Source organism: Limulus polyphemus, unplaced genomic scaffold, assembly GCF_000517525.1.
Source record: "Limulus polyphemus unplaced genomic scaffold, Limulus_polyphemus-2.1.2 Scaffold11468, whole genome shotgun sequence".
NCBI lineage: Eukaryota > Metazoa > Arthropoda > Merostomata > Xiphosura > Limulidae > Limulus > Limulus polyphemus.
Window position 1 is genome coordinate 1 of NW_013677078.1, and position 11,839 is coordinate 11,839.

The 11,839-nt window shown below is 35.4% G+C and overlaps 2 protein-coding genes and 1 long non-coding RNA gene across 3 annotated transcripts; 1 reads left to right on the plus strand and 2 right to left on the minus strand.

Annotated features, from left to right (window-relative positions):
• Positions 1-35: 35 nt before the first annotated feature.
• LOC106476753 (mucin-21-like) lies at positions 36-2,843 on the minus strand (the record flags this gene model as incomplete). The annotated part of the gene is made up of 2 exons (XM_013937385.1): positions 2,816-2,843; positions 36-358 (listed from the first exon to the last, which is right to left on the minus strand). Coding segments are annotated over exons 1-2 (351 nt in total), but the record flags the coding sequence as incomplete, so codon positions are not given.
• A 1,748-nt stretch (positions 2,844-4,591) lies between these two features.
• LOC111083833 lies at positions 4,592-5,530 on the plus strand. Its single transcript, XR_002609273.1, has 3 exons — positions 4,592-4,660; positions 5,149-5,247; positions 5,460-5,530. It is a non-coding gene; the product is annotated as an uncharacterized LOC111083833 (long non-coding RNA).
• Positions 5,531-5,535: 5 nt separating this feature from the next.
• LOC106476755 (adult-specific rigid cuticular protein 15.5-like) lies at positions 5,536-6,824 on the minus strand (the record flags this gene model as incomplete). Its single annotated transcript, XM_013937386.2, has 2 exons — positions 6,742-6,824; positions 5,536-6,010 (listed from the first exon to the last, which is right to left on the minus strand). Coding segments are annotated over exons 1-2 (558 nt in total), but the record flags the coding sequence as incomplete, so codon positions are not given.
• Between the last annotated feature and the right edge of the window lie 5,015 nt (positions 6,825-11,839).

An 11,839-nucleotide genomic window follows, 5' to 3' on the forward strand; every position in this document is an offset into this window, starting at 1 on the left:
CCTGCTGCTGCACCTGTTGCTGTCCCAGCACCTACCTTCACAGCTCCTGCTGCTGCACCTGTTGCTGTCCCAGCACCTACCTTCACAGCTCCTGCTGCTGCACCTGTTGCTGTCCCAGCACCTACCTTCACAGCTCCTGCTGGTGCACCTGTTGCTGTCCCAGCACCTGCCTTCACAGCTCCTGCTGCTGCACCTGTTGCTTTCCCAGCACCTACCTTCACAGCTCCTGCTGCTGCACCTGTTGCTGTCCCAGCACCTGCCTTCACTGCTGCTGCTATTGCACCTGTTGCTGTCCCAGCACCTGCCTTCACTGCTCCTGCTGCTGCACCTGTTATTGCCGCAAATTCTGCTTTCGGTGCTGGAGTTTTTAGTAACGGATTCTTTAAGGCCCACTAGAGTAACTAAAAGATGTTCTTCTGGATAAAAATTTCACTGTATTCAAGATGCCTCACTTTGTTTCTTATTATCTGTGTTTACTGTTGCTTATTTATTGTGAAATCCTGTTTCGAAATATAAAGCTGGTCTTTATTCCTCTATCGTGTTTGACTTCACGTATTTGCTTACGTTGTAGTCTAATACTGAAATAAAAAAATTACAAGAAAACCTGTGCATGTATTTTGTATTAACATTATTATATTATTAATCTTATAGATACACTGATCAAACCGAGTGTGAATATTATTGTATAAGATAAAGTTAATTTTATAGACAACAGAGCCGACGCTAGGGGGATACTGGGATAGTTTGTTTGTGTGTTATGAATTTCGCGCAAAGCTGCACGAGGGCTATCTGCTCTTGTCGTCTGCTAATTTAGCAGTGTAAGACTAGAGGGAATGCAGCTAATCATCACCACCCACCGCCAACTCTAGGGCTACTCTTTTACCAACGAATAGTGGGATTGGCCGTCACTTTATAAAGCCCCCACGGCTGAAAAGGCGAGCATGTTTGGTGTGAAAGGGATTCGAACCCGCGACCCGCAAATTGCGAGTCGATCGCCCTAACTACCTGGTCATGTACTGGGGGTAGTCCGTGCACCTCCAAGTTTCGCTCTGGCTCTCCCAATTTTATTATCTTAGCGATTTAAAACATCATAATACCAATTTTAGAAAAATCGTATGATTTTTTTAAATCCTTAAGAAAAGTCAACAAAAGCTGGAGCAGGGTTTGAGAGACAATGATCAAATTAAGTGTTGTAATGAAGGTTATAAGAATATCTATATAAATATAATAATACTGTCTGTTGTATGTTGTGTGTCCATGTAACTACTTTGCAGGGTGTGAATGAAAGTTCACCATAATTGGTCTAAAGGTTCATTTGGTCTATGCGGGGGTATATACAAATTTTCAGTTTTGCGGTTTTTAGGCGTTTTTTACCACTACCTATTTATTCTAGCTTGACTATTTTTGAGAGCATGTAAGATGTTTTGACCAGGTATCACTAATTGTTTTTCATTGATTACAAATTTTGATAATACACAACTAAATTCAATGAAAATGTGTGTATATGGAATGGTAGGGGTAAGACGGCCAATCTACCTTTAAATGTGATTTTCATCAATTCAGGTGGATGTCCTAAAAAAGCAAAAAGGTTTTAAAATAAGCCCTGTTTTATTATAAATGCCGTTTATAGATAAAAGGAAGAAAGAAAGTATACCTTTTTTTAGACAATGCACTTCCTGAGGTTAAGTGTCGTCTTACCTGAAAGGTTGGATAAAATGGATCCCCAAGATGGGGTAAAATAGTTCCTATCTAACTCAAAAAAATTTCAGTTTAAATCTGCATTTAAATCACTTAACTGCTTCCAGAAAATTGTGCATTATCTATAAAAACGGTGAAAAAGAACGTGGGTACTAGTCTTAACCTCAGTCACTCATCGTAAAGCAAACACGCATTATAAAACAAATCAGTGAACTTGAAATTTCTCCATTTTACAACAAATTCGGCTGTCTATTAGAGCGATCGACTCGAATCTGTGGGTCGCGGGATCGAGTCCCGGACCCAATCATGCTCGTTTTTTCAGCTGTTAAAGTGTAATTTGACAGTCAATCACAATAGTCGTTGGTAAAAAGAGTAGCACAAGAGTTGACTGCAGGTGTCCCTCCCGGTGGATCAGTGGTAAGTTTATGGACTTACAACGCTAAAATGCGGAATTCTAAATACCCCGTGGTTGAAACAGTGCAGATAACCCATTGTGTAGATTTGCTCTAAGAAGAGAACAACGATAACTTGACGATAGGTGCTGCCGACCGATTGTGTTCGCTCTACTATGTTAAACAGAGGTTCAGATATCTATCAGTGGAATTTTGTTTCCTGTTGGTCTTTCTTAGTTTACAAATTATATGTATGGAATTTTAGTTAACGTTTACTTACCACGTTGAACTAAATTTGCACATATAGGATCTGAAGTTATTCTTCAAAATTATTTAATAAACAAACTATTTTAAAATTTCAGAAATAAATACAATGTCCAATATAAGAAAACTAAGCGTGTTAATTCTATTTGTCCTAGCCCAGGGTTACTGATGAGGGATGGAATTCCCCGAAACCAGTATAATTTAGTGAAAAGTATTGAATTGTGTGATAGGTAGTTCTTCATATTTATTTCTAGTTTGTTTATACAGGGTAGTCCAAAATTATTTTTCCTATTCTAAAATTTAATAATTAAATAATTAAAGAAAACAACCATGCAGTTTTCAGTATCTTGTAGCCCAACTTAAACAGTTTTATTGACATGTCAACAGACTTCTACGTAACTTAAGGACTCTCAGTACGTCTAACTGATATTTGATTTTAGTCTACGTTCGCTGCAACTTGCCCACAAATACAGTGGCAATGGCATCCATTATCCTGGTCTTTTAACTCCGCGATGTTTATTGTAGGTGTGCGCTACACAATGACCTTAACATACCCCCAAAGAAAGAAGTCAAAATGATGTCTGGCGAACGTGGAGGCCATGGAATTGGTGCACCCTGCAAGTTAAACAACGTATTAAGCCTTTTCTTGCACAGTTACTCTTTTACAGGGTAACGCTACTCACTGGAGTGAAAAAAAAAGGTCAATAAAAAATATTTGAGTTGGACTACAAGATGTTGAAAATTGCTTGGCTGTATTTCTTTAGTTCTGTAATTATGAAATTTTAAAATAGGAAAGATAATTTCGCCCCTTCAATAACGGGAAGAAAAAATAAGTTTATCATTTACATATTTTAAAATGAAATAGATATAAAAACTGCTTCTTTTTATGCAAATATATATATCTTCTCAGAAACATAGAAATAGTGGCATTCCAGCATTTGGAACAGAAGCGCAATATTTCAGACTTGACCAAAGCCTCGGTCCTGCATAGGGTCACGGCACTGTTCCTCTCACATTTAACATTAGTTTAAAGGTAGTCATATAAATCGTTTTAGGTGTTAAGTTCAAAAAATCATTTTATTGTAAAATTCATGAATTCCTTTAAAATAACGTCATTATTAACTGTGTAAAGAAGTTTGATTCAAATTCCAGTCTCATGGCCAAACAATCACACCTTAAAATAATCCAAAGAAATCTAATAAACAAATACATTTACAAGCAAACAAGTAAAAATGTACTATAAGTTGTCATAGTGTATAAAGCCTTATATAATGTAGCATGAGATATGGATCTGTGTGACATTATTTCAGTATCCTGGATTAACAATATTAGTGGGGAATAACAAAATGTCTTGTGTTAAACTTTATTTAATTCTGCGTTTTGTTTTTCTGGATAAACAAAACAAATCCTTGAGCTTCAACTGTTACCATTAAACGACTTCTTCAGGCTGTGTGTGCATATAGATATTTCAAACTTGGTACAGTGTTTGTTCTAAGATCACTAAAACAGGTGTGGATATTGTATCACCAAAACAATAAGACAGAAAATAATATTTCGGTTTCATCGCTGGAGTTTAACAGTATGGAAAACCTGTACGACTCGTTAAAATCTTTAACTTCAGTATCCTCAGTTAACTAAACAACAGTAGAACAGCACATATTTTTCAAATAGGCTTATTAACTAAATTTCTTGTACAATTAAATTGCACGTATAAACACACATAAGCTTTGATTGTTACTGCTAACGATATATATTTTCTCAGACTCTGGGTGAATATCGATATTTGAAGCTTAGCATAGTGTTTTCTTGTTTGTTAGTTTATTCTACGATCACTCAGTCAGATGTGATTATTGTATCACCAAAACAACTGGGATTGTAAAGCTGGAAACTAATTTGTTCCTACAACCACTTAGTGAGAATTTCACACGTGCTTACTGTAATTGCGGAAACGTGCACACGCCAGGACCAACAGTCAAATCTACTTAGTTCTGTGGTATAGTTATGTGAAGTTCAGGTTAACTTACAAGTTACTATGTAGTTTCTAATCTAGAACACATAATTCTGGGAAATTCGAGTAATGTTGTCGTCCTTGAGGGTTTATGTGCACTTTATCGAAAGGAGTTCGGTAACAAAAAAAAATAAAAAATGATTTTGCTTTGTGCGTTCAATAGCGAAGTATGTGGAAATACGTTTACTGGGTCATGGTGACGTTATCAGCCAGTATAAAAGTGGATGGAAGCGAAGTGAAAATCAGGTGTTAACTCAAGTTGTCCAGAGAGAAGAACAGCAAGAAAATGATCGCTAAGGTAAGTTAATAAGATCTAACGTAGTCTAAGAAATATATCTAGCTAGCTATACCGTTTGTATCAAAACAATAATTATAGAGAAAATTAACACTCTAGACACAAATAGTTTTAGCCTACAGATTAGTCTTGTTACATATTATTAGAATGTTGCCTAAGAAAAGTCGTTATTTCTTAGGTCTTTTTTTTTCTCTTCATGTCTACAGATCATGTATACTGTATTATTTATCTTTAAGTTAAAGTGAAAGGTAAATGTACATTGCGTTCTTCTTTCGTTTGAGGCTACATTATGTTCCAATAAAAACACCTTCGCAAATTCAGTTAAGCATATTACAATTGTTTATCTGGGAAAAAATCCAGTCTTTGTCTTAGCTGTTAAAGTGGAGGATTCCGAACATCAGTTAAACACGTATTTCCAGTTAATTTCTTAATCCGATTGTTATATAAGAAGATTTTTATTGAACAAATAAAGATTAACTTTTCGTTCATAGATTGCCATCCTCTGCGCCCTGGTAGCCGTCGCCCATAGCGGATTGATTGCTGGACACGGTCTAGCAGGTGGCTCTAGTATCAGTTCTCGCCGACAGGACGTAAGTATCGTTTGTACACATTATATATAAAAATGACAAAACCAAAGCACTTCGCGATAATTAACAATACAAAATAAACGCTGTAAATTATTTTAAGTGAAATACTTTTCATATAATATTATTTTTAGGTCTTTGGTATCTAATTAATGAAAGGAAATCTTTCTCGGTCGTTTGTAATATTTTCAACACAACGTCTTTTTTTTTTTTTGCAGGACTTTGGTAACTACGCCTTCAACTACGACATTGTTGACCCAGTTGGAGCTACCAATGGCCGTTGGGAGGCAAAAGTCCAGCTCCGTATAGACCTCCTCCATAGGCGGGGAATCCGTAAGCGCCAGCAGCAATGGCGGGTGCTCCGTAAAGACCACCAGCAAAGGCAGGGGCTTTATAGGCTCCAGCAGCTAAAACAGGAGCTCCATAAACAGCAGCAGGAGCAGCAGCAAGAGCAGGAGCAACAACAGGGGCAGCAATGGCGGGGGCGGCAAAGGCAGGAGCAGCAACAGCAGTTTTCACTACAGCAGGTCCGTGAGCGACAACACCTGGTTGGCTGGAGGCCACAACGGCTGCTGCAGGAGCACTAGCGGCGGTACCTGGTTCGTTGGTCTTTACAACAGCACGGAAACCGGCACCATCAGCAACGTATTCAACTCTGCGGGCACGTCCGTCGATGTCAGTCAGACTGTAGGCTCCACGTTTGTTTCCATAACCGTCTCCAGAAGAGTGCAGGCTTTGGAGAAGATTGAGAAGACAATCTTGAGGCAAGCTGTGGAAACATAGCAGAGCAGGAAGGAATACTGTGTATGTGTGTTTATTGTCGAAGAAATTTCGCAAAATATGATTTAAAAATATTCAAAAAAGCAGGAAAGAAAGAAAGCAATAGCAATGACAATAGAAGATTTGAAGCACGGAAGCTAAATCAGTTTGAAAACAATTAAGAAGTAAGAACTACATGACAGATTTAAACCAGACATCAAAATATAAGTATTTAGTGGTATTTAAGCAGGTTCAAAGTTTAGGAATAGTTATAACCTGAACGCTCGCTATTATAAAACAGTACTTGTATCAGTACTTATTTTGTATTTTTCCTTACTTTCTGGAGTTTTAACTTTTCGCTGTCTTGTTGTATGCAAAAAATGACTAATTTAATTCTGATACTAATGGTAATTTTGAACACGAAGGAAAAAATCAAGCTCAGTTTTCTTATTTGTCAATATACGTTTATTACTATAATATAACCTGTACAAATATACATCATCACACGCAAGATTTAACATCATGCTTTTTAGAGGTACTTTAAAAGTAAACACGAATAAATTTGATATGAAGATTCGGTACTGCTAGTGGTTAAAAATGACGACTTATTTTGAAGTAACATTTCAACAATATGTTATATTTACTGATATACTCATGCGCTGTTGCCAAATATGACATAATATGTTAAACCTATAAATAATTTATCACAGACTTTACAACATCTTTGAAGGTTAAATTTACCTGTCTCTTAAGAATGAATAAAGATTACTCTTTGTTTTTTGTGAACCACACGTATTGTCTCTTTCCTGACGGTCAAGTTCCATTATTCAATTAGAGTATCCCACGAGCTACTAGTGCGAAATCTTGACTAGCTGCTTTCCTCTACCCTTTAAGTTCAAAATTAAGGATGACTAGTACAAATAGCCCTTGAGTAGCTTTGCGCGAAATTCAACAAACAAGAGTATAACAACATCTTTACTGCTGCACATTACGTACTTGCCGTGAAGACGTCTTGTCAAATCGTCTTCAAAACTGTGCTAATATGAGAAAAAAATAACCTGTGCGACATTATTTCCAACAGAGGAAAACTGTAACATTACTTTCCTCTATATGTATACAGATAATCAGACACGAGTGACATTATATTAAGAAAATTTCTTGGTTATTTTAGAAGTAAATTAATCATGAACATGGTATACTCTATCTCTTTACTTCTGAAGACACGAAATGCTGACAATTTTAGTTAATCAGAAATATTAAAAACTTCACCTATAATTATTGTTACTCGAAGTGTTATGTTACAACATTTTAGTTGTTGATATTATTGTCATTGTAAAAGCTAAGATAAGGCTTAACATCGTGAAACAAGAAAACAGAAACACGATGCTTTAAAAAAAAATGCTTTTAAGCACAATGGGTTATCTGTATTGAGCTTTCGCGGAGCCATTGGGTGTCTTTATGAAAGTATATTAAAGTAAACATAAAAATTAAATACAAAATAGAATGTAATCATACTTGAAATACTTATACACGATCGAACAAAATGTGCAAAACACAGCTGCTTTCTCGAGATGAGGACTCCTAGAAACTACCAAAAATTACTAAAACCGTTCTGAAAGGGGCTTCACTTCTGCAGCTGAGCCAACACACGCAGGCAAACTTTGTTTGTGACAGCTCTATCTTACCACTAGAAGCTACATCACAAGGTTGATTTAATAATCACCTTGGTCAACACACGAATGAGAAGACCGAGACCGACCAGACTGGCGACAAATATAAAGGTGACAATCCTCAGTGTCGTGTTTGCCAAATATCGATATTCAGCTTTCATGTTTAACCACTTAGGGATACTATAAGTTATATTAACATGTCAGAATGCGAATGTTTATGTGGTTATCAAAGAATTTACACTTATCAAGCTCTAGCTTAAGACCGAAACATTCGTGAAATATCTAAAGCTAATCTATATGTGACTTTGTCATGTTTTAACACTTTTGTGTTGTTTTATGAAAGGTAATTCATGTACTAAATTTACTTATTTTCCTTCAGATATCCTGCAACTGTCTTAGCTAGATGAGTAAACTGTCTGATGTATCAAATCATTTATTAAGTTCATGTAACTCTTTTCTCGGTGGGATTGGGGGTAACTGACAGTAACATTTTGTCTGTTTGGTTGTAACATTTTTTTTTCCATTTAATTGTATTTTGTTTTGTCGTAATATAGATTTATCTGATTTTTTACGTGAAAACTATTTCGTGTGGATGAATCAAGAGAGACATTGCCATTGTCTTACCTCAGAACTTAATTTTGTATTATCTGTTTCTTTGTTTCCTGCATTTCGCGCAAAGCTACTAGAGGGCTATCTGTGCTTGTCGTCTCAATTTTTGAAGTGATGGACTAGGGGGAAGGCAGCTAGTTAACACCACATACCTCCTATTCTTGAGCTACTCTTTACCAACGAGTTGTCGAATAGATCGGCACAATATAACGCTCCCAGGGCTGAGAGGGCAAAAACGCTCGAAAACGAGTTTCGATCCCGCGCCGTACAAATTATGAGTCGAACGTCCTAACAACAAGACCAGTTTTGTATTAATTAGCCTTTTGATGCATCTTAAGTGAAAAAAATAAGTATAATTTCTCGGGTTCAAATCGTGACATCTCACAGTATTTCATTCTCTACTGTCCCTCACCCTTCCTTATCGAAAATTTTAAAGTTCGTCAGGCTCTTCGTGGCCCCTTTTGGCTCGCCCCCTCCCTGCGACTGCGGTGGCTGCGGGGACATACTTACATCACTGATACGATGTCTGTCTTAGCTTCGGGAACGTTTATATTGACAGGAACTCTTTAACGAAAGTAGGTTTAGAAATAGGAAATAAAACGATGGAGACGCATCTAGAACGACGATGTTTTATTATATATGAACTACCCTAAAACACTAAGCCAGTAGCTAAAAAATAAAGAGATAATCGTACAAATTGGTTTCAGTTTCGATAATTCTAATGAAATTTTAATCAGGTTACTGAAGAGGGAGATGAAAACCCCAGTAGAGAAAATGTAATTGTTTATTGTTAAGCGCAAAGCTATACAATGGGCTATCTGTGCTGTACCAATCACGAGTATGGAAAACCGGTTTTTAACGGTGTGATCTCTTACACTTACTGTTGAGCTACTTTGGGCGATAAATATAGGTGGCGCAATTACTTTTTATGCGGGCGTCCTCATCTTTTGTAGTTATGTCACTGTGTCATATTGAATTAATATCATCGAAGTTGATACTTTTTTATGCAGATTGAACGTTTCAACAACTTACCATAAAATTTTTTAAATGAAGATTGCAACACCATAATAAAGATCAATCAATTTATTTTCGCGCACTTTATCCTACATAAATAATATATCGGACATGATTACCATATTAAAAGCAAAAAAGAATAAGTTTCGTAACAAGAATGATTCCGTTTTTTTTAAATTTCATATTTATTAGCCCTGTATTATATTGTCGTCATCAAAATGGCCATGTTGAAAAAGTTGGTAAAACACCACTTTACCAGTGTCAGATTTAAAAGATAATAATATTATATATTTATATGGATTGTTTTTTTGTGTGTTTTTTTGCCAATTGTCGAAATAAATGGCCTTTACTTATATTTCTTAATAGTATAAATATATACTATGTTGTTATAGGGCTTATGATTCTTCTAGTTCTACAGTAAGTGTCTGTGACTTGTTAGCGATAAATTCAACGATGAATAAACAGCACAAAATTTGACTTGTTTTTAAATAATACATATACTCGGAACAAGTTAAACGTATGTACAATAAAATGTTCACATTATAGAGAATATAAGCATATCGTAAACGTTATATCAGTATATGTATAGTTCTCCTCTTCTTGTCAAAGGTCCACTTAGGCCTGTTCAATTACTTAAAAATCTCAGTTGACAAGCCAAACTATTTTCTTTGATACTATCGCAATATTCGTCTTGTGGGATTCACTTACGATTGTGGTCTTTCTTCTGAAGATCCTCTGTTCCTTTTTTCAAAGTGCACTCAGGCTGATTAAATTACTTTATAATTTCGCTTTGACGGAATAAATTTATTTTTTCTTATTTTTTTCCACTGTTAGTTTCATTCTAATATATATATATATATATGTATGAAACGTTAGGCCTATCAGTTTTACGTTACTTAACTTCACACCAACTATGTTCTATTTGCTTTTCTCTATCTAATACTGTCTGTCTGCTGCTTCCCGCTCGTCTCACGCTGTTTATATCTTTATTACATACTCGTCTGGCCACTTTCTATATTCTCGACACCAATTAGTTATTAACAAAACCTTCTACAATCGTCTGCTTTTAACTATTATTATAAAAAACTTAAAAATAATAAAATATTCACTCACAAATATAAATTAATCAGTAATATTTAAACCAAACAGTCTTTTATATCATGACACAAACCCCTCTTCAAGATAAAATATTTACAATATATATATGTTTAGAGGATGCTTCTGTTCAACTAACACAGTTTCTGTGGTTAATGATTTTGAAAATATCCCAGAATGCACTTTTGAAAGCTACTAATAGCATATTAAGTTGATTTGTTCAATATCTCGTTTGACGGCTTCGTCAGGGACATAATCCATACATGCAATCAACATCTAGACAAGGACACACCAGCAAGGTGTATGAAATGTTAAATACGTTTAAAATACCGGGACGTGTGAATTTATCCTAAAGAAAAATTATGGAACTTTACAAAAATATTTCTATCAATTTCTCACATTTCCAAAGTACGGTGAGTAGTTTTACAAACTCAATTCACTTATTCACATGAAATATATGGAGTGAAACCCGTTTTTCAATATACAGTAAGTTGTATCATAAATTCTTGTCAAATTGTAACTGAGTTTGACCTCGTATAGTGGTTGATTTGGCCCTCTATATATAATCGAGAAACATGAAACACACGTTGAAAGTTGTCTTCTAAAAGAACTATAAACTTCATTTAAAAACATGGAACCAAAAGTCTACAAAAGGAAAAGTAATATGTAATTTCCATAGGCCTTATTGTAAGCGAAAGAAGAACTAACCTTCTGATTAAAACTCTCCTGGATGTCAGTAGTAGAAAAGTTGATGAAATTCTCTTTCTACATTACAAGACAACTTGGAATTTTGGCTGAAGCTAAGAAGGACTTAGAAACTAAAAATCTGAGTCGTCTAAAAAAATCTTAACATTCATCGTAATTTTTTTAATATCATAGAAACATTACACGTTCGTTTCGGTTTCATCGCTGGAGTTTAACAGGAAACACCCATAGGAATTGTTAAGATCTTTAACTTCAGTATTCTCAGTTAACTAAACAACTTTATTAAATAAATTTTCTGTATAATTGAAGTACGCATATAAACACACCCATAAGCTTCGATTGTTACTGTTAAAAATTTTCTTCAGACTGTGGGTGAATGTTGATATATGAATTTTAGCTAAGTGTTTTTATTATTATTTGTTTGTTTGTTCTAAGATCAATCATTCAGGTGTGATTATTGTATCACCAAAGCAACTGGTTTGTAAGGTTGATAAAATAATGTGTTACTACAGCCACCTAGTGAGAATTTTACAACAAGCTATAACAAACTTGCGGAAAGGTGCATGCACGAAGACCAACAGACTTAGTACTTTGGTATAGTTATATGAAGTTCAGATTAGCTTACACGTTCGAATGTATTTCCTGGTCTGGTAGACATAATTCTGGGAAATTCGGGTAATGTTGTCGTCCTTGAGGGTTTATGTGCACCTTATCAAAGGGAGGAGTTCAGTATAAAAAATGGTTTT